This window comes from Fonsecaea erecta (assembly GCF_001651985.1).
Source record: "Fonsecaea erecta strain CBS 125763 chromosome Unknown Scaff2, whole genome shotgun sequence".
Classification (NCBI taxonomy): domain Eukaryota; kingdom Fungi; phylum Ascomycota; class Eurotiomycetes; order Chaetothyriales; family Herpotrichiellaceae; genus Fonsecaea; species Fonsecaea erecta.
Window position 1 is genome coordinate 3,087,264 of NW_017387245.1, and position 20,964 is coordinate 3,108,227.

The following is a 20,964-nucleotide window of genomic DNA, read 5'->3' on the forward strand; positions in this document are numbered from 1 at the left end:
ATGGGGGGGGGGAAAATGAAGAGCTCACAAAAAACTTGAACAGGGGGCTGGGTGAGAGAAGTGAAAAGGGTAACAATTACAAAAAGTCGCTGCTCAGCTTCGTTCCTGTTACTTTCATCCCACATCTCTCCAGTCGTTTTTATTTCGGTTCAGTTCATGTCAGTTCATATCAGATCCAGGGCAAACCACCCTCCAATATTTCCTCCCCCCTGTCGGCTCCCGAAGAATCCGAGATCATTGCCTTTGTGCCCCTCCCGACCTTGGCTTGTCGTGACAGATATACATACATCCTCATACGTACCAGTGACACTTGACTTGACAGACGCTGGCCCTGGCGTGCTGTACGGGCGACGTTTGGTTGCTGATTGTCAGGATCCATTCGTCGAGCCTGAATCCTACGTGCCTCTGGGCATGCCGGGTATTGTGTTTGCCTTCGTCAAACTCGTCCCGCGCTAGCGATATCGTTTTTTATAGGCAGTGGTAGGGTTGTTCTTTCGTCTTGAATAGTGACTGACCGACAGGGTATGGTCCGGCATGATGTGTTTGGTGTGTAGCTCAACATCGCCGGTAGAACATGCATTCTGTTACTGGCCTGCGGTACGTGGGAGTCTCTTCCTGTTCAGCTCATCAATGACCTCAGTGGCAGGGTATGGATGGACGCTGGTTGCGAGGAAGACCTCCACAGCGACTTCTGGTGATGACCGCAATGGTGTCGACTCGAATACCGTGCTGGCGCGTAGTGAGGACAAGGTTCAAGCCTGGACTATCCCAGGGGACTACACCACGCACGATTCCAACATATGTGTTCTTGTCGTTTTTACACGGTGGTTCATGGACACGAAAACTTTTGCCCCACCTATGCTGCAGGGTCAATATTCCAGCGTTGCCAACTCTCCATGCGTTCGGTGGCGGACGCAGCATGTAACAATACAAGGGTTCTATAGTGTCCCGTGGTCACAACCCTCCCAAGGAGGCCAGTGCCCCCCTCAGCTCGGTGATCGCAGTCGGCACATCCTCAAAGTTCAAGGCGGAAATCGCCCACCGGGCATGCTTCTGCGCCTTCAAGATCGCCTCTTCGTCGACCTCAACACTCACGGGTTGAGTTTGTGGAGGCGGGACTGGTGCTACCTGCGGAGGATGAATCGGCGATGGTGCTACTATGGAACCTGGGGCTGGGTGCTGATGAGGAACAGGCGGGACGGGACCACGGGATTGTCGGATTTGTGGCGGATTGACCGGAAGCTGAGGTGGAGGGACTTGAGGTTGGAAATTGGGCGGGATCTGGGGAAGTTGATTGACGGGGGCTTGTTGAAGAGGAGTGCCGTGGCGGTGAGGCGGAAGGGGAGGGGAATGGCGACTAGGTATTGAATTGAGAGCGGCGCCCAGCTCGCTTCGTGCGGATGTGAGCGAGGGTTCTGACGGTGCGGCAGGAATGTCGGTATTGACCTTCGCAAGGCCTGAGGGTGCAGAGGGCAAGTCTGGGGCATCTCCGCCGACCGTTGCCGGCGGTGACGGGAGAACTGGCTCCGCGGGAGCTGATGGCACCACGGGGAAGTAGTTTCCTCCTATTGAAGGCTTTCGCTCCGAGGGAGGCTCCAGCGGAGAGATATCCTTTGGGTCTGCCCGATTGGTGTAGAATGCGGCGGGATCTTGTTCTGGTAAAGGAGAAACATCGTTCCCCAGTGGTACAGAGGGTGCTCTGGACGGATGCAGGGACTGGTCGATGGACGATTGACGAGCAAGCTCGCTCTGGATGCGATCTGCCTCGTCAGGAACGTCAGTGACCGAAGGTTGCTTGGTGACCGGAGGTGGCACTGATGTGTCTCTGGAGGGATGTAAGGACTCATCAAGCAGGGACTTCTGTGCAAGACTCCTCTGAATCTTGTCGGCCTCGTCGGGTACTTCAACGACAGACGGCTGTCGTGGTCTGGTGACTTCCCTACCTCCTTCTAGTGCCTTGACCTCTGCGTCGTCCGGGTCCAGCGTCGGGAGGGCCTCCTCGCTCGGAGTTTGTGGTTTGGGGTTGGACAAATTTGGATCTTCTCCCGCTTTGAGCGCCTTTGCTATCCTCAGGGCATGGTATTTCGCAAACTTGATCTTGGCGGCGATTTCGGGTTCCACGGCTCCCCAGATCTGGAGCAGGTCGAGGAAGGTCGCGGAAGCTTGGAAAGTGTCTGCAGTCTGCCTCGACGCCTTGTTTGCGCGTACCGCATTGTCTGCTCTTTCAAATGTTTCGAGCCCAAACTGTTCCACGTATGCTTTCCCCACAATGTCGTCGGTCACGGCAGGTTCTTGGGCGTGTTCAGCTTTGAACTGTCGCAGAACGTCAGTCGGAGGTACGGTGGCAGCAGTAGCTCCCTACGCACCTTTTCCAGCTTGTCCATCAACGTGGTCGTGTAGACCAAGCTCTCTTGGTCTGCATTGTGAAGGCCTTTGGATAGGATTTGGTTGACTATCCAGTATTCGCCTATGAACCGGTTAACCACCGCTTGAGATTCGAAGCAAGCTAGGAGGAGTCATACACCAGTATGCTATGATGGGCTTGGGTTTCTCGAGCTGGGCTGCACGGTGGGCGAAGCGGGTAATGTCGGCAGTCTTCAATGCAGCTGGCACTTGAGCAGCCATAACGGAAGCTGGGGAGGAGGAGGAGAAGGAGGTGTTTACTCCACGACGACTTCGGATCGGTGAAGGTTTATTCTGTCAGAGGAAGTAAGTTGGGGGAGAATGACGTCTTTCTGGGGTTGTTCTGGTTCGAGAAGTGTAATATACATACAAAGCGGGAGCCGCAGTGGCCTTGAAGCGCAGCTAATAGTGCGAAGCCCCTCGGTGGATGAAGTAAGCATCCCTAGCCGCCGCACTTCCCCCACATTCCTGATGTATTCTACTACAGTAATGTATGTGACGCTAAGCTCGTAATTACATCCTGTACGCTCAGAGAACATTCCGTCTCAACCACCTGCCTCAGGTTTGCTATTGGATCCGTTTGCCCACCACCCCAGAAACCAGTCCTTCGCCAGTTCCCACAGAGGCTTAATTCCTGTTTGGTTGCTAGACTCATACTGCCTCTCTCTTGCCTCTTTGTAAAAGGCGGCCGCCCGTCTGGCGATCTCGAGCCACCTCCAGAATGCGCTTTCGCCATTCCTTCTGTTGCTGTTGTCGTCCTGATTGGACGAAGACCGTGGTGGTGGCGGCAAGTCCAGCGGCAGGAGAGGCCTGTGTTCCGGTCGTGAAACAACAGCTCGATCATCGCGGATGCAGATGACGGTGTCGACGACGTTTGCTCTCAGGACCTTGGCGGCCTCGGTCTCCAGCTGGGGAATGCCAGAATTCATCTCCCGAACAACCTGAAGCGTTGCCGGTTTCGAATTCTTGGGTCCTCCATATCTCGTGTGGATCATGCGGCGAAGTTCATCACCTCGCGCCGCTTTGTCATCGTCTCGATCCAAGAGGAGGGCGTAAGAAGCAGCAGAGCCCCTTCCTCCTGGAAAGCCATGGTGATAATCAACGCCTCCATGATAGCGGCCTGGTGGGTGAAGGAGGCGGGACACGTCGTCATGCAACAGCAGCTCTGTTTCCAGCCTCCTCCAGGCTTCTTGGAATGACTTCCGGCTCCAATCGTCCCACTTGCTCGTAACAAAGGTAATGTTTCTGAAGAATGAGGGACCGCAGAAGCACTGGACCCAGCGAATAATCTTGATATCGTCCTCGCGGAACCGGGACGGTGGGGAGCCGACGACCAGGAGAAGAACAGCGACCGTCACGAACGGGCCAAGAGCGTTGAGGCATTGCAAAATATCCTCGAAATTCTCCGTGTCGTCCAGGTCCGAGGCTCCAAAGCCACCGGTATCAATAAAGAGGTATTGCTCCCCCTTGATGATCGCTGGACAAATCTGGTAGTTTCGCGTGCCTACGTGTCTATCAGCGCCAGTTCGCCTTGTTGTGAACATGTGTTTCCAGGTATACACACCTGACTTCATGGTGCATTCATGGTGTAACCGATGCTGACGTCCAGCCCGGTCAACTCTGACAGTATCGTGGATTTCCCCGTCCCTGTTTGACCCGTCACAAAGACGAGCTTGGTTCCCCCGAAGCTAGTACACACCGAATCAGCGAAGTCCGACGCAGATGAGGCTCGTATTTGAGCAGAAAAAGCATACAATTGCTTTATGAAATAGATGACGGGTTTCGACGCCGCTCCTTTAGCGTCGGTGGCCTTCTTCAGGAGCTTGTTAAAAGGGTCCTGTGATATCCAAGATTTCGACGACTCTTTGGCGTCCTCATGGGGTTTAACAGTTGTTGAAGAACGTTGTTCTTTTTCCTCGTCAGCTGCAGGATTGTGGTAGTCCAAGTCTGCATCATCGAACAGTCTAGCCAAGGCAGCTGAGTAGTCGTAGCAGTCAAATTCTATCACATTGGAAGACGTGGCCATGACGGATGAGGAAAAGCAGGAGACACGTGGAAAAAGATCAGTTACGAAAGACGAAGGCCCCGACACCTGTTTGGAGTAGCCCAGCGCTGGTCGGATTCCACCGATGCTGTAGTGGCCGGCACTTGCTGTTAAGAGACGACTTTCCTCTGGGAGACTTTGAAGATGAAAAGAGAAAGATCCGGCTGAGAGGCTGTTCGAGGGGATAGTGAGCTGTATTTGTACACAAGAATGTCCAACAGCCTTGCTCTCTCTCTCTCCCTCTCCCTCACACACACCCACACACAAGTTTAGTGAACGCCTTTTCCCGACTCCTAGTGGACGAACAAGGCAGACTTGCATTCAAGAATGCAATGTTATGCACAGCCTGAGGCTGAAAATCAGCACATTCGCACAGGAAAAGGGCATCAACATGATGGTCGGGAGAACAAGTTCATTGTGGTGTTTTGACTCCACACGGGTTTCTTTTCTCCATTGGCTCACTGAGGATGGGGGCAGCTGCACACGGCTGTTTTCGGCCGCTTCGTCCATGTTCGACTCTGGTAGTGGATGCCTTATAGCTGGCTGTGTACCACCTTTTCAAGTTGGCGGGCACCCCTCTATGACGCTGTAGCATTGTGGCAGCATACTCCGGACTGACTGCCCCTGCGACACCTATCCCTGCCTGTCCGTATCGTGAGTGAGCCGCAAACTTTCCTTCATCAATGATGTCCTTCTTAGAAACAAAGCATCTCAAAAGAGTCCCGGTGTCGGGGGATAAAGAGACGCTGGACCCATATATGTATGTGGGTCTCCAAAAGCTTGGCGATGAATGCGGAACGATGTTTGGAGTGTTTGCATCCCGTTCAACGGCAGCTCCCGTGCACTCCGCAGCTCCTCGTTTATATACTGTACCCCAGTTCCACTCATCTCCGCCCCGTTTAAAACCCCCCCTCCCCAACAACCAACCACCACCACCATCATCATCATCAACATGGTCCGAGAAAACCAGCTCCAGGTCGACCACGACGACGGCACCTACTCCTGCCGTGCCTGTGACCGCGACTTCAGCTCCTCCCATGGCGCCCTGAACCACAGCCGCTTCGCGGGGGTCCACGAAGGAGAATGGTGCGAGCGGTGCGAACGCCTGTTCGTCTCGCCTCTCGCGCGCCGGGCTCACATCGTCGACTCCCCGCGCCACAACATCTGCACACCGTGTGGACTAGACTTTGAGACCAGCGGTAAACTCGACTCCCACGACATCGACGTCCACAACATGTGTCTGCCATGCAAGAGAGAGTTCGATAGCCCCCAGGCACTAAAATCCCACGACGTGGCCGTTCACAACATGTGCGCAGCGTGCGGCAAGTTTTTCAACAACACCAATGATTTGATGCAGGTATGTATATCGCTCAGTGGCCGTAGTAGCGGTGTATATCCATGGCCGGTATCCGTTGTAACAACAACGAAAAAAGCCTGACATGAGAACGTAACCGTTGATATATCTGTATATATATAGCACAAGCGAAGCCACCTCCCCCCGAGGCTCGGATGCCTGGGCTGCAACCGCAAGTTCGCCGAATTCGCCGCCATGATGATCCACCTCGAGTCCAGCTCCTGCAATAGCGGCATCGACCGGGAGGACGTCGACAGCTACATCTTCGACGCGTGGCGGGGAGTCCCTGAATTTTGCAATGGCTGGACCGACGACTTCATGTATCACTGCCCCGGTTGCGAGACCGACTTTCGCTATGCCAGTGCCCTGTGCCAGCACCTGGCCAGCAACGCGTGTAATCAGGAGCCCCAGCGGATCTTTGACGACATCCGAGAATGTATCGGATCGCACCTCTAACGTGTGGCCCTTTTTTTGGTTGGAACAACCCCCGGTGCAGAGTTCATTATTGCTTGGTTGGTGGTTTCCCCTCCTCCACCGGATCTTGAATGATACCGGAAGCTGGAAATACCAGACACGCCGAACTCTTTTTGTTTTTGAAAATCAGACTGTGAGCCTGGCGACATGCGCGGCGGGTAGTTGTTTCAGGGTGTAGGAACATTTATTAGTGGGATTGGAGTTGCAAATGCAGGCAGATTGTGAGCGCAGGATGGGAAAACGCCTACGTCGCTCTGATATGTATGGGGCGTCTCTGTCTGTCTGCTAGCAGCGATGGCAAATTGTCTGCAACGTTGGATTTTCCAACCGAATGTGTATCTCACTGATGGTTTTTTACTGGTCAAATCGAATGCCATCCCTCGCGATGCATTGGTCTCGAAGAGTGAGCTTCAAATCAATTCTATGGGAGACATGTCTGATGCTGTCTGACTCTCTGCACGCCCCCGAACAGGCCGTGTTGACCTCGCCTCGCACATGATTTTGAGGAGAGAGACTGTTTCCCAATACCTCACAGCCCTCGTGTCACACAGCAGACAACGCCATCGTGAAGGATGCCGCCTTTTCTTTTTGACGCTAAAACTCCAGGAATGTCCTCCTATACGTCTCGTCGAAAGAATCATCTTCACCAACGCAGACCTTGTACGTAAGCCTCGCGTACTCGGTCGCTCGCCCCTTGAGATCCGACGCCACCGACTTGTAAACCCGAGAGAGAAGCATCCAGCACTTAATCAGATGGTCTCCCATGAACCCCCATTTCTTAACAGCCATGGGTGTGCCTAGGGTGTGCGGCAGTCTCCCGCCATTTATGACATAACCGAGAGATCTGTGTCAGCCGCGAGGTCTTGCGTGGCGCGGACCACCATCATGTCACCGATAAAAGCCCGCCTGGAGTTGCTGTAACAGCAATGGTTGATGTATGATGCCATGGGCCAGACACCGCACGAGCTCAATTATTCATCATCTTCGCCAGGCATTGAGTCGGGATCCTCCGCAGTCCGGAGATGAGATTCGCGAGACGGAAGTGAACAACCGAAGCTGTTCAGGTTTATGATACGCTCGACAAGGAATCTGTGATCGAAAGTTAGAGGCCTGAACCTGCGACGAACGAGATAATGGGACCCTTACGTATCAACCACAGGCGCGCCATCGACCTCGGAGACATTGACAAGTTTGTACGATCCATGATGAAGGTTGGTGAAGACTGGGGCCAAAGAGGGGTTTCGATACAGCTTTTGGACGATCTGCTTGATGAGTTCTGACTGAGCTCCCACATTTACGGTGTCGGTTTCCAGGTTAAGCAGCATCTTCAAATCTCCCGCGTACCTCCAATTTTTTCAGTATTGACAAAGGCATGCGCAAAGGCTTTCTCACACAACAGCAAGTCGCTAGCCTTGACTGCTTTTGTGGTGAAGAGACCGCGACCCCGGGAGGCCGATGGTCTGATATATACTGGACCCACGTATGTGGCACGATCCAAAAGTGGCGGTTGCAGTTTGGCGGCTTCCGTGCGTAACTCCTCGAAGCTGTACCCTGCGCTCTCTTGCTCTGCAAGTCGGTGGATGGTTCGAGCGCATTGGTCTTTGGCAATCAGGTTCTCAGGATAGCCCAGACCTTCCAGACAGATGGTTTCCAAAACTTTGGAGCATTCTCGGAACCTCTGTAGGCTATACAACGCTTGCGCTTTGTAGAACAGGGATTCCTCGGCCGCCTTTTGAAGAGATGACAGCGATTCCGGATCTCGGAGAGCGGCTTCGAATCGGTTCGTCCTCAGGAATGCTCGGGCTCGATTGATCTTGGGGGCATCGGTCTCTTCTGCTGTTGAAGAGCAATCGAGGGCTTTCGTGTAGCTATCGAACTCTTTAGTTTGAACCGATGAAGAAAACCCAGTGATGGCTTACCATTTAATTGCCGCTCTGTATTTCGATTCTTCATACAGATCGTTCCCTTTGGTGTTCCAGTCGTTGAATGAGGCGATAGATTCCGTGCCTTTTGGCTTCCAACAATCTGGGACTCTTTCATCATATGCAGAGAGGGATATGAAGTCGAAGATATGGTCGACACAGACCGCGTACCCACCAGGGATTGTCTTGAAGTGGTTCTCGTACAACCAGGATCGTCCCTTGTTCAAAGTCATTCTCCTCGTTGTGATAGTGCAGCAGCAACATAACGACATCCTGGTCTTCGTCATCCATGATGGTTATCATCGTGTTCAAATTATGTGGTGGGGTGATTGACCTCAGCAGAAGGTAGGAGCCTCTGTAATGTGTTTCAAGGAGAAGGTCTTTGATCATGAGTTTCTCCAGGTCAGATAAGGCAGTGATGCAGGGAGGATAGGCTGGGGGAAGGAGAGATAACAGCAAACTGTACGGATAACTTGTTTGAGCCTGGCCCGTCATGGAACTAAACATGAAAACTCATGATGATTTCTTCTTGGAAGCGATTCTCTTGAGGGCGCTGTCCTTTGCGAGATTGGGCATCCATGAAATTTGCTTTCTGCGTCCGCAGGATCTGGAAACGCCGTGAAATATCATGTTTATTCAGAAGGATGGCCATGGAACAAGTGAGTTCCTCTTGGACTGACTCTGCTCTCTGAGCTAATGGGTTGATGGAATGGAGAGATGGCAAAGGCCGTGTGAGGCTGAAAGATGATCTCGGCCGACCTTACATGGCACAGACGTCTGAGACGCGGGTGATTTCGACGCCCTGCTTCTCCTCTGTGACAGCTGGAGAGGCCGTCAGTACTTGGATCCTCCTTTCTCGTATGTATTTATTCTTTGGCTTTCCGCCAAGCCATACTCGGATGATTTAAAATTGGTTCGACTATCCCCCGTTATATACATACGTCTGGTCGCCTGGTTGATAATCATATTGTGCTACTCGACTTAATGAATGGGGAAACGGGATTGTCGATATAATCATTCACTCGAGCATATAGAACTGCCAGGCATCGCAGTGGTGGATAGTCCGAAAGCCCTTCCTGGACATGGAGAGTCTCACACCTAAGGAATTCCACGAGGTCCGATCTCGACTCTCTTCTTGATCTGTTTCACATCTTCTCCCGACTTGAGTCGACTGATCAATTCTTCCGGATCGAAATCCGTCCCGATGGGATTCTCCGCAAACTCCTTGGATTTCATAAACGCAGTCGCATCTTCGTTGCAATCAAAGTTGTCCACCTGGGTCTCAAGTTTGTTCCCGTCCGGATCCTTGTAGTACATGCTCGTCGTCGGGCCGTGGTTCACACACCAGAAGGGTGTGATCCCCAGCTTCTTCCTTTGCGTGTAGGCCTGTGTCAGGTCTTCCAGCGTGTCAAAGGAAAAGGCAATGTGGTCCAGTCCGCTCGATGCTTGATCCTTGGGACTGTCGCTTGGTATCTCGGCAATGGCGATACGGTGATGTTCGTCATCATAGGTCAGGAATGAGAGGAAGTCGTTTGCATGCACGATTTCTGCGCCCAGGAACTTGACGTAAAAATCGTTCATCCTCTTCAGATCTCTGGTGCGGAGGACCACATGCGCCAGTTTCGTCGGGCTCAGGGTCTTTTCTGTACTGACGGACATGTTTGTTTCAGCTTGACGGCGAGCGAAGATGATAACAATGGAGGCTGCCGGAGTGAGGGACACAGAGAGAGCAAGGGCGTCAGCAGCACCAGCGGTATATACACTTACTTTGGCTACCTGATCTCGGCATTTCAGCAATGACCGGGGACGCCGGGTTTGTGGGTAGCACTGGTTGATCTCCCCCACAAACGCCACAAGCACGGCACTCCGCACTCAGGGAGGAATCCGGGGTTGGTGGTGGGCTTTCGGCCGCAATATTGATCCATGCAGACATAATTAGTTGTGTACTTGGTGCGGATATGTATTGTTCCGTTTTTATAGTCGACTAGCGGCCAAGCACAGCACTCCATTAGCATTGGCGGACTGCATGACTGCATGATGTTGACGGATAAACCCATTCATTTATTTGACATGTGTCTAGGCAAACGCAGGCACAGGCTCTCCAATCTCGAGTGTCTCATAACCAATCATGATACAAGCGTCCTCGCGATCCGTGAACTTCTGTTCGTCGGCTGCGGAGACAGACTGTTAGCACAGGACACTGTCCTGACAGAGACAGCGAGTTTTCCCTACCAGAAAGTGCCTTCACAATATCCTCCTGGCTTACATGCTGGACATACTTGTCAACATCCTCTATCCATATCTCAACGATGCCATCGAATGGGAGGACTGGGAGCCCCATGACTTTCTCCTGGTTTTGGTATTCCGGCAGGGCATGGAACTGCTCGGCTGAAACGTTAGTCGGGGGCTTTGTCGCCATTTTAAAGGAGAAGTGAACTCTTGCCTGGGTGTATCGTTTGCATATCTGGAGATAACCAGGAAGGTTTCTAACCACGTCCGCATGCACACCGGACCAATGGGCGTGAAACTCTTCGCTCGATGTGCCAGGTTTCCTCTTGACAAAGATCGAAACCCGTATGTATGGCTGCCGGCGTGCTGACATGGTGATGCTAGGCTCCTCGTCCACGCGAAAATATGGGATCTTGTACTTGTGCTTCTAACAACCAATGGTACACGGACTGCCAGTAGAGGTCGCTCAGGCCTCCAGAAGAGTCAGGGCTGCACTTAAATATAAATCAGTTCTCACTCCACTCCTCCAGGAATCCCCAGCTCTTCAATAACAGGAGAGGGTGCCACCTGCGGTCCGGGGTTCGGCGCATAGAGGGCCATGAGAGTTCGCCCTGTCGTCTACATCTTGCCTTGATTTTCGTCGAGAGAGCGTCGGGAGCTCAGTCTCGGGGCGTTTTCGGTTGGATTGGAGAAAATATCAGGACGTGTTCGGTGTAGCTTCGGTGGTTCAGATCAGCATAAGACCATTCTGGGATGCCCTGCGGGAAATAGTATTTCAGAGCCATGCCTGGCATTTCAGTGACACTTGTATCTGTCAAAACCAGCCTGCCTTGTTGCGAAACTTTCCACCGTCTCCGGCACAAGAACCTCGGAGGAGAGAAAGAGAGCCGAGAGATGGATCACAGACTTCTCGGGCGAGCTGTCGTCTGTCTCATTATGATATCTGATATTCAGGATAGTGCACCATCAACTGGATTGATAGTGTGCGATGCTGTCCAAAGCGGCACAATGTTCCTGCCCAATGTGGGGATCAATACATAATTTTCTTGATGTCACTTCCGAACTTCAACCGGAGGAAGCGAAGCGCATCGCATTGCGACACCAAAGAAGTTTATCTCGAGAAATTAGACTGTTAACCACCACGCGCTCTCTTCTCTCGTTGCCCCCGTTGACCAACAGAAATGGCCCTCGTTCGAGCATCTCAGTTGGCCAGCTGAAACTCCCTCTCTCATGTGTCTTATCCCAAATTCCCGAGTCCGCGGGGGTATCCTTCACTCTTGTAGCCCTGCAGAGATAGCGCCATGTCCGCCGCCGCCGGCACCGTTCGAGCAGCACCGGCCTTCTTCACTCGTTCTCTGATACTCACTCCTTCTCACCTAAGTCACCGTGCGGGCAAATCCTCTCGTCACGATCCAGCCCTTGCTTACCGTATCTTTCTAGACCTCCAACAAAATATCCGACGAAGCCTCGATCCTTACCGATTCAACGCCAGAAATCTGCACTCATCCCCACGCCGGGCAGCTACCGTCCCTTCATCCTCCGCTGGCATGTCTAACTCGGCCATCCCACATATTTCTCTACACATTGCGGCGTCTTCTAGCGGGAAAGGCCGGAAGTACCGTCCGGAACTGAGCACGTACGAGTACGTCCCAAGTGACGACGACGGGCTCGGTGTTCAACGCGGCTCAACGCCCGAAGAGAAAAGGATTCGACGTCCGGACAGCGGGCAGGATGCATACTTTGTTGCTCGTGTTGGAAAGGACCCAAACACCACTGCTTTCGCAATAGCGGACGGCGTTGGTGGCTGGTCTGACCATGGAATCGACCCCGCAGACTTCTCCCATGGCCTGTGTAGCTACATGGCAGAGACGACGCTCTCTTGGTCATCAAATGAGCGACTCGGTCCCAGACAGCTTCTCGAAATAGGGTACGAGAAAACTATCAGGGATCCCACAATCCACGCAGGGGGGACAACGGCGTGTGTTGCGGTGACAGAAGGAGATGGCCGCATGCGCATTGCGAATTTGGGCGATTCGGGTTTCCTACAGCTGCGACTGGGGACGGTGCATCATTATTCCAACCCGCAGACACACGCTTTCAACACTCCATACCAGATGAGCCTGACTCCCCCCGAGATCCTGGCCCAAGCAATGATCTTCGGTGGCTTACCTCTCAACGACAAGCCCGAACGCGCCGACTTGGCGGACCACATGCTACGGCATGGTGACGTCCTTGTGCTGGCGACGGACGGTGTGTGGGACAATCTCAATTCCCAGGACTTATTGTCCATCGTGTCTCTCCATATGCGAACGACTGGCGCCTGGCTGAGGTCCAAGGATCAAGGATACACCATCTCACCGGTTCTCTCTGAACTTGTGGATCACAGCCTAGGACCGCACAAGCACAATCTCCGGATCTCGGACACGGTCGACATTTCTTTCCAACAACTGCCTCTCGCGACAGGGACGTTGCAGAGCGTGCTGGCGGCGGCAATTGTCGGGGAAGCCAAGAACGCCAGCCTCAACGCGAAGCGAGACGGCCCGTTTGCGAAGGAGATGCAGAAGCAGTTCCCCTACGATCCCTGGCACGGTGGCAAGGTAGACGACATCGCCGTCCTGGTGGTCGTGGCCGTGGATCAGAACAAGGCCACTGAGGATACTCAGAAGCTGAAGCTAAAGCCGAAGCTCTAAAAAAAAACTCCCCTCTGGAAGAGAGTGCAGTCAGCCGGCACGGGCACATTCGACACGCTCGAAATTTCCGGCCCTTTTTCTCCACCTACAATACGTTTCAGCTTACCCTTCCATCCACGTTCAAACAAGTTCGCTTTCGAGAGGAATTCCCTGTCACCGATACCATAATGGCCTGATCGAGACGGCGGTATGTATGTATGTATGTATAAGAGAGGTGTTTTTGCAAGGGAGATGACGGCGCCACTCCCTTTTCGTTGTTGAGGATTTTTCTCATTCTTCAAACCGTTATGCTTATGCTGTTCGTTTGATTTGACATTGCTTCTCTCGAGACACATATGGTTGGAAGGGAGTGAGTCAGCGAGCGAGCGAGTGATTCACCATCTGATACTGTTACAGATACATTTACTACTACCTTCAATAGAGATAGAGATTAGAAAATGATACCCACATCCCATGTGGCATGTATGAATATAAAAAAAAAGAAAGAGGTGCTACTTTTTCGATGTTCATTTTTCTTTTAAATATTGAGATTTTCATTTTGAGATTGTTCCGGACTCACTCAGTGTGTGTGTATGTGTGTGTGTGTCTGTGTCCGGCGCCTGCCTACACCTATAGGAACCAAACTATACATGCATGCATACAGGCGGACGGACAATTTGGTCTGATGTGAGACAAAACACCCCCTCCCCCAGCGAGATCCAATGCAAAATTCCAGTATGTAGCAAGTCCCTCGTAGATATCCCCCCCGCAACCACCACCACTTCATGATCTCGAAATCCAAATTGTGCATGTACCTCGTACCGGTCGGTTCGTACTTTCGTTATGTATTGTCGTCTTTCACACAGTTCTTTCCTCGTGGCAGCAAAGGGGTCGGCCGCAATTTGCCCCCACCCTCCGCCCCCTCCTCGAGCTCGACGTGCTCGGTAATAATAGTTCTCAGAAGATAACAAAACGGGCAGTCATAAAAAAGGCCCGGATCCCAAAATAATAGAGAGAAGTGGTAACCAACATTTGAACCCATTCAGGTCTCCAAACCGCAGAAACACCCGGCACATGCCATCAATCATGCGCGACGGTCTTCTTTTCCACCCTTCCCATCCACCATGGGACGGCTGGGGTATCACTCCTTCGTTCAAGCATTAGCTCGGACTCGGATGCCGACATTAAATCCCAAGGGTTTTCTGAGGAAGCCCTCCCTCGTCTGCAAGGGGCCGGCATGTTCGTCCCGGAACTCAAAGTTCCTGAAGACCGTCGCGACCATGCACTTCAGTTCCATCTCGGCGACGTTCCTTCCGACACAAGCCCTAGGTCCCACGGAGAAGGGAATGAACGCCTCCTTCTGTCGCGGTGTGAGTCGTTTTTCAGACCAGCGCTCGGGGACAAATTCGTCGGCGTCGGCACCCCAGATTTCCTTGGAGTGGTGGAGAGTATATGAGGGAACGGACAAGGCAGTCCCGGGAGGGAAAGTGTAGCCTAGGATTTCGACTGGTTTGGGATTTGGATTCTCAGGCGACGGCATAGGGGTGAGGCGGGGGAGGCCGAGCGACGAGGTGGAGTGGATGCGCATAGTCTCGTTGATAACCCATTGCACGTATTCGAGGTCCCTAACTTGCTCGTACTGGGGAACGCCAGGGCCGATGTTTGCGTCGAGTTCCTTTTGCAGCTTCTCGAGGACACCCGGGGTGCGGACGACATAGTACAAAATTGCGCAGGCGGTGTTGGAGGTGGTATCGGATCCTGCAATGAGTTGCGTGAGGGCTTCGGCAGTGAGTTCTTCGCGCCCAAGTTTTTCACCGTTGGCATCTTTGCCTTCCATAAGACGGGCAAGGAGGTCCACTCGGTCGGTGTTGGGATTCTCCAGGCGCTGCTTGACTCGGGCAATGGCGATACCTGCAAGGTTCTCCACCGCTTCAACGCCTTGGCTGAAGAAGGGGTCCGGGAGGTATTTGGCGTAGGGCTTCAATTGTGGCAGGCAGCCCAGTGTGCCCGACACCTCCCCTCGGCGGTTCAAGACTTCAATGGCCGGGGCAGTGGTCGGAGGAGCGTCCGGGGACTTGCGGATTTCGGCAATATCCTTCTCCTTCTCCAGCATGCCGAATGGTTGTCCGAATGCAAGATCGCCAATGATGTCGAAGGCGAGGTAGTTAAACCAGTTCAAGGAATCAATGGACGCATAACCGGTCTTCGGGTTGCTCTTGTTGTTGGCAAGGTTTCTCCATTTTTGCACAAACAACTCCAAGTTGGCGTGGATGTACTGTTCGAACTGGCCAATGGACTTGGCGGAGAAGGTGTGAGAGACAACCTTGCGCTTGCGAGTGTGTTCTGCCCTGTCTCGCGTGTTGAACAGGCCGCGGCGGATGGACACGAAGGCGTCATAGTATTCACTTTAGAATTGACCTGTTAGAATGTAGTTGCAGCAAAAGTCAGGGGACGAGGACATACCTCTTAAGGAATCCATTGCCGTGACCATAGATGGCGTTGATGGCGCCGTCATCCGCGATTGAGACATGATTCGGCTGAATCCGCACGACCTTGCCGTATTTCTTGTGCAGGTCGTCGACAACTTTGTATCTTCGTCCTCGCCGGCATTGATACATCAACCACAAATTCGAAAGGGCAGCCGGCAGAGGGCCAGGAATCTTCAACAGGGACCAGTTCCGGAGATATGGAAGGAGGTAGTAGAGGACTGGGAGGAGAAGGATCGCCCAAGGCGAGATGAGCGACGCTACAAACATTTTGATAGGTCTGTCCGAGCGGATTTTTAACAGTTCCAACTGTGACCAAAGAGAGAATATACCAGTTCAAGCAGGACGTAGAGTGACTGATGCTGGTCTTGTAGCTCAGCAGCGGAGAGCAGCACAAGGTTATATATCCCCAGGTTGTGACGTTGACAGATCGAGAAGTCTAGAGGCAAACCCCGAGACCAGCCTGCATACAGGTCAAGCGAGGGTATTGGTGCCCACACCAAGTAGCGAGTCGGCGGCAAGTCTGAATTGGCGGCGATGGTAGACGGGTCAAAGTTGTAGAGAACGGATGTTGAGGTCGGGAAGTGAAAGCTGAGAATTGCCAGCAGCTGATTGGCCTAAGCTCTGTGGCCCGTCTTAAGTAAGGAATCATAGTGCTTAGCAGGCGCCGGAGCAGGTCCCAGCGATGCCCAGCGGTGCTCAGTGGCCCCCGAGGGGCCCCCGAGCAGCCTGTACCCCGCCATACGGCCGCCTCGCCGCGAAGGGCAAGTCACGCCCCCTCCAGTTGGTATCTTCGGCTCTCAGAGGAGCGTAGGACCGATAAGTAGCGTCCTTCCACGGCCGCCCTTCTAGTAATTACGACACACCCTAGCAATGTCCTGCGTGACCTTGTGGTCCCTGCCAAAAAGCCCGCATCCGATGGCGAACACCCCGTCCATCCACTCCACGAATGGCTCGTTCTGTTCAAGTTCGTTCTGTGCCCCAACCTTTCGGATGGGGATCCCACGGTAATTCGGCCATGGTGCGATGGCGTGGCGTCTTGTTCGTTCACAGGGTTCTCCCGTTCTTGCCTCGATCACCACAATGTGCATACCGTGTTTCATATCCTTCGACTTTCTGTTACGGACGTCCCATTTCCTCGGCATGAGCAATCCTGTCGAAGCATGTGGATCTCATAAAGTTAGGATGAGCCGATGACCCACATGATCCTGCTTACGACTGTGTTGCAGAGCCTTGCGAGAGACGTGTCATGCTTTGTTCGTTTCCAAAGTGCCGAGTGCCTGACTAAGAAGAGCAGTGTACAGCGTCAGATCTTGGGTATCAGTGCACCATGCGTTCTGCCGCAAGCTCCTGCGTCGTATAGGTAGTCAGCCTGCTGTTTTCGGAAAGGGAATCAGCTATCTTAACGTGCTTGGAGTCTTACCGGGAAGCTCTCACTAATTCCTGTCGCGTATCGCTCCACGTCTTCGACCAGTCCTTGCACTCCCTGGTCCCATTCTCGGAGATCACGCAGCGGTCCCCTCAGTGCAACGCCAGGGACAGTCTCGAAGTGAATGACACCAGCTATCTGATCGATTTCCCCTCTCAGCCTCCCTTGCTCCATCATTTTAGCGGCGTAATCTTCGGCTTTTTCAGCGGCAGTGTCGTCTCTGCCATCCCTGAGACCTAGTAATTGCGCAAGCGCTGCCGTTGTGATATTGTTGTAAAGCCGGCTGGTAGCAAGGAGATTGTGCTCAATGACAGCCTTGCTCAAGACCGTGCTCCCGTCGGCGGTTTTCGCGAGTTGATGAGGTGCCAATGTTGCTGCGAATGCCTCCACCTCAGTCGCCGACAATAAACGATCCAAGTACATGTTTTCGAGTATGCCATACTCCTCTGTCTCTGGCGATCTTTCATCCTTGTACAACTTGGCAAGAGTCCGGCTTCTCTGGGGTCCGGCGGGTGCGAGAATAGCTGTTTTGATCGCTGCAGACAGAGCTCTTCGTTTTTCTTCGTCATCGATCATGGTGTTGAAGGAGACGTTGAGATACTCGGTGGAGGCGTTGAGGAAATCTCGACGGGAATCCAAGATACGAGCCTGGGACAACTGGTAGTGCAGTCTCAGGTCAGGCGCATCCCTCAGCACGAGAGCCGCAGGGGCCGAATTCTTGATCTTGTTCAAGGCCGTTTCTGCCGCCACAGTGTCATCATCCTCTAGGTAATACCGTACAATGCGGATCCAGATCTCAACCTTGGCTCGATCAGAGACCTGACGCTGTGTGGTGTCGAGGTGAACACCTTGTAGTGCTTTTGCAGCCGCTGTGTATTCCTCTTCTGCTTCATAACCATCTGCTAGTATCTCTCTGACTCTTGCATCCTGCTCTTCATAGGAAGCCAACTGGCCTTGTAAGGCTTCGGTGACGTGTGACCCAACTTTGATCTTGACTTCGGGTGGAGCAGAAGCAAGTCGATCGATGAGACTGGCCACAAGAGGACGAATAGAGATGATTCCGAGGGCCGAAGAGAGCAACGAGTCGAAATAGGCATTGAGGTCCGCGGCGTATTCGTCGGGCGATGCAGAGGGCGCGCTCGTCAGTTGGGCAAGAAGGTCAGTGTATTTTTGGTTTCTGGACACAGCAGGACCTGCGGCAATCGACTGCAGAGCTGCAGCCAGTGCTTTAGAGACCATCCTCGTGGGAACGATTGCCGTCTCAAGCGGACGATGAGACTACTGCCCTACGGACCTGATGGGAGACCCAAAAGCATACAGAGGGAGAAGTGAACGATTCCTATCGACTCTCTGGTCACGTGTGTACTTATCGATAAGCCACATCCCACATTCGGTGGTCTTGGCAGTTCACGCTGCCACAAGGCTTTACTTATTTCTTTTGTTCTTTCCCCTCTCTCCATTGCTCAGCCAGCGGCATAACCATCGTTCCGCTCGAGTGTACGCATATTCGGCGCATCTCCTCTTCTGTACTTGCTTACGAAATGGCTGATCGGGTGAAATACACCCTTGTGTGGCACTAGCGTGTGCCAAACCACCAATCATCGGAGCATCGAAGCTGACGATGATTACTAACTTGTGCACAGAGGTGACAGAGGCCAGAGTATGAGGTACACCGTTCTACGAGTTCCATCTTATGCCAAACACGGTAATGAAACTGATTGGGTACACATCAACTGCCCGTGCGATGTGCAGAATGAGTGCGAAGAGCCAAAGGACCCACAATGAAACGCGGAATTGTCGTCGACTCGCGGAATGTTACAACCTCGCCAATCCTCTACCAACTCAGTTTGCTCCAGCTCTACCTGGCTCGAGGTGTTGTCTACCTCTCTACGACCTCGGGTCTGTATATCAGGCTGCGGAATGCCAGGAACATCAGGGGCCTCTCCTCTTGACTTTTTTCCAATCAATTACCGGTCCCGTTGGTCACGTCCTCCCCTCAGATACCCTCAAAGTGCCTACTGGTGAATGTTCTAGTGCTGACAGCTGGAAAACTATTGTGGCTTTCGGTGGCCTATCCCATGCATATACGCGTTTCTGGCCTTAGTAAAAACAGGTCCCAGAGGCGAAAAGAAGATATAAAAGCAGAAAATTTGTCTGTGGAGAATTCAGAAGCACCGACTTATTCCAACTTAGATCCTCTTAACGAACAATAGCATTCTCCCCCGGTCAACATGGTTCTCGCTTCTGACGAATACAGCAACAAGCTTTACATCAATGGTGCCTTTGTCCCATCACAAGGCTCGGACCGCCTGACTCTCACCAACCCTTGGGATGAATCCATCGTGGCCGAGGACATCCATGTCGCCAACAGTGCAGACGTCGACGCCGCGGTCGCTGCCTCGGTCGCGGCAATGAAGAAGGGACCATGGAAAGGCTTCACCGGCGCCCAACGTGCGGCGTGTATGCTCAAATTTGCCGACCTGGTGGAGCAAAACATCGACAGACTTGCCCGGATCGAGTCTCTGCCCACGGGTCGCCCCTTTTCCATGATCAAGCACTTTGATCTCCCTCACATGGTTTCTGTGTACCGCTATTATGCCGGCTGGGCGGACAAAATCCCCGGCAAGACATTCTCCGAGGACAACGGCACGTACAAAATAGTTCGCTACGAGCCCGTGGGGGTGTGCGCGGGGATTGCGTCCTGGAACGCCACCTTCCTCTACGTCGGCTGGAAGATCGCACCAGCCCTGGCCGCAGGTTGCACGTTCATCTTCAAGGCATCCGAGAAGTCACCGTTGGGGGTTCTTGGCCTCGCCCCTCTCTACAAAGAAGCCGGCTTTCCGGATGGGGTTGTTCAGTTCGTGACTGGAGAGCGAGACACTGGCGCGTTGCTGGCCTCGCACATGAATATCTCGAAGATCAGCTTCACCGGCTCGGTCGGGGGCGGCAAGGCCGTACAACAAGCAGCGCTGAAGTCGAACATGAAGCGCGTCACCTTGGAACTGGGCGGCAAATCGCCGGCGATTGTGTTCAACGACGCGCCGCTCGAAGCTGCGATCGGAGGGGTGGGACAGGGCTTTCTCGCCAATTCTGGGCAGATCTGCGTGGCAGCGTCCCGGGTCCTCGTCCAGGAGGACATCGCACCCAAGTTTGAAATGGCTCTTAAGCAGCAGTTTGAGGCTGTTTCCGCCGGCATGGGACCCAACCCGCTGGAGCCAACGACCATGCACGGTCCACTGGTCGACAAGGCCCAATATGACCGCGTGATGGGCTATATTGATATCGGTAAGGGCGATGCGAAGTTGCTCACGGGCGGGTCCCGGAAGGGAGACAAGGGGTGCCTGATCGAGCCGACCATCTTCGTGAATCCCAAGTCGGGTAGCCGGATCTGGGACGAGGAGATCTTTGGGCCGGTCATGAGCATCAAGACGTTCAAGACTGAAGAGGAAGCGATCGAGATGGCGAATGAGACAACGTACGGGTTGTCCTGTAAGTTTCCTTACTCCACGAAACCCCCTTCCTTTCCTTTATTTTGTCGCTTTTACCGATCATGCTATTCCCGTTTCCCGGGTGGAACACTGATGCATCTTTATCGATAGCGGCAATCTATACCACCTCCCTCACCCGCGGGCTCCGAGTCGCTTCGGCGCTCGAGACCGGCGGAGTCTCCATCAACAGCCCGTTCATCCCAGAGGTCCAGTCTCCATTCGGAGGGGTCAAGCAGTCCGGCACTGGCCGAGAGCTGGGTGAAGAAGGGCTCAAGGCGTACTTGGAGCCGAAGCAGATCAACATCAAGTAAGTTTGCCACTCCTCCGATATGCTCTCCTTTCCCCTTGCCCCTCTGAAGGAATGGGACAACGATACTCGATTCAGGCACTTTCGGGTCCGAATTTCGAATTATCGGTAACACTGTTTGCAAACGTCCTTCCTTCCTTTCTCTCCCTCCCCCTCCGT

General features: G+C 53.2%; 10 protein-coding genes across 10 annotated transcripts; 3 read left to right on the forward strand and 7 right to left on the reverse strand.

Moving 5' to 3' along the window:
- Positions 1 to 954: 954 nt before the first annotated feature.
- On the reverse strand, positions 955 to 2,625 carry AYL99_02876 (hypothetical protein; the record flags this gene model as incomplete). The annotated part of the gene is made up of 3 exons (XM_018834392.1): positions 955 to 2,313; positions 2,367 to 2,467; positions 2,523 to 2,625. 3 exons carry the CDS (start codon positions 2,623 to 2,625, stop codon positions 955 to 957), a joined length of 1,563 nt encoding a protein of 520 aa, XP_018697016.1.
- A 323-nt stretch (positions 2,626 to 2,948) lies between these two features.
- On the reverse strand, positions 2,949 to 4,429 carry AYL99_02877 (hypothetical protein; the record flags this gene model as incomplete). The annotated part of the gene is made up of 3 exons (XM_018834393.1): positions 2,949 to 3,907; positions 3,997 to 4,091; positions 4,158 to 4,429. The coding sequence occupies 3 exons, from the start codon at positions 4,427 to 4,429 to the stop codon at positions 2,949 to 2,951; spliced, it is 1,326 nt and encodes a 441-aa protein (XP_018697017.1).
- A 970-nt stretch (positions 4,430 to 5,399) lies between these two features.
- AYL99_02878 (hypothetical protein) lies at positions 5,400 to 6,257 on the forward strand (the record flags this gene model as incomplete). Its single annotated transcript, XM_018834394.1, has 2 exons — positions 5,400 to 5,804; positions 5,925 to 6,257. The coding sequence occupies 2 exons, from the start codon at positions 5,400 to 5,402 to the stop codon at positions 6,255 to 6,257; spliced, it is 738 nt and encodes a 245-aa protein (XP_018697018.1).
- A 989-nt stretch (positions 6,258 to 7,246) lies between these two features.
- Positions 7,247 to 8,430, reverse strand: AYL99_02879 (hypothetical protein; the record flags this gene model as incomplete). The annotated part of the gene is made up of 4 exons (XM_018834395.1): positions 7,247 to 7,364; positions 7,422 to 7,619; positions 7,670 to 8,143; positions 8,195 to 8,430. The coding sequence occupies 4 exons, from the start codon at positions 8,428 to 8,430 to the stop codon at positions 7,247 to 7,249; spliced, it is 1,026 nt and encodes a 341-aa protein (XP_018697019.1).
- Positions 8,431 to 9,295: 865 nt separating this feature from the next.
- Positions 9,296 to 9,856, reverse strand: AYL99_02880 (hypothetical protein; the record flags this gene model as incomplete). The annotated part of the gene is made up of 1 exon (XM_018834396.1): positions 9,296 to 9,856. One exon carries the CDS (start codon positions 9,854 to 9,856, stop codon positions 9,296 to 9,298), a length of 561 nt encoding a protein of 186 aa, XP_018697020.1.
- A 417-nt stretch (positions 9,857 to 10,273) lies between these two features.
- Positions 10,274 to 10,799, reverse strand: AYL99_02881 (hypothetical protein; the record flags this gene model as incomplete). Its single annotated transcript, XM_018834397.1, has 2 exons — positions 10,274 to 10,368; positions 10,430 to 10,799. The coding sequence occupies 2 exons, from the start codon at positions 10,797 to 10,799 to the stop codon at positions 10,274 to 10,276; spliced, it is 465 nt and encodes a 154-aa protein (XP_018697021.1).
- A 928-nt stretch (positions 10,800 to 11,727) lies between these two features.
- On the forward strand, positions 11,728 to 13,116 carry AYL99_02882 (hypothetical protein; the record flags this gene model as incomplete). Its single annotated transcript, XM_018834398.1, has 1 exon — positions 11,728 to 13,116. The coding sequence occupies one exon, from the start codon at positions 11,728 to 11,730 to the stop codon at positions 13,114 to 13,116; it is 1,389 nt and encodes a 462-aa protein (XP_018697022.1).
- Positions 13,117 to 14,248: 1,132 nt separating this feature from the next.
- On the reverse strand, positions 14,249 to 15,851 carry AYL99_02883 (hypothetical protein; the record flags this gene model as incomplete). Its single annotated transcript, XM_018834399.1, has 2 exons — positions 14,249 to 15,500; positions 15,559 to 15,851. The coding sequence occupies 2 exons, from the start codon at positions 15,849 to 15,851 to the stop codon at positions 14,249 to 14,251; spliced, it is 1,545 nt and encodes a 514-aa protein (XP_018697023.1).
- Positions 15,852 to 16,983: 1,132 nt separating this feature from the next.
- Positions 16,984 to 18,249, reverse strand: AYL99_02884 (hypothetical protein; the record flags this gene model as incomplete). The annotated part of the gene is made up of 1 exon (XM_018834400.1): positions 16,984 to 18,249. One exon carries the CDS (start codon positions 18,247 to 18,249, stop codon positions 16,984 to 16,986), a length of 1,266 nt encoding a protein of 421 aa, XP_018697024.1.
- Positions 18,250 to 19,241: 992 nt separating this feature from the next.
- On the forward strand, positions 19,242 to 20,809 carry AYL99_02885 (hypothetical protein; the record flags this gene model as incomplete). The annotated part of the gene is made up of 2 exons (XM_018834401.1): positions 19,242 to 20,499; positions 20,610 to 20,809. 2 exons carry the CDS (start codon positions 19,242 to 19,244, stop codon positions 20,807 to 20,809), a joined length of 1,458 nt encoding a protein of 485 aa, XP_018697025.1.
- Between the last annotated feature and the right edge of the window lie 155 nt (positions 20,810 to 20,964).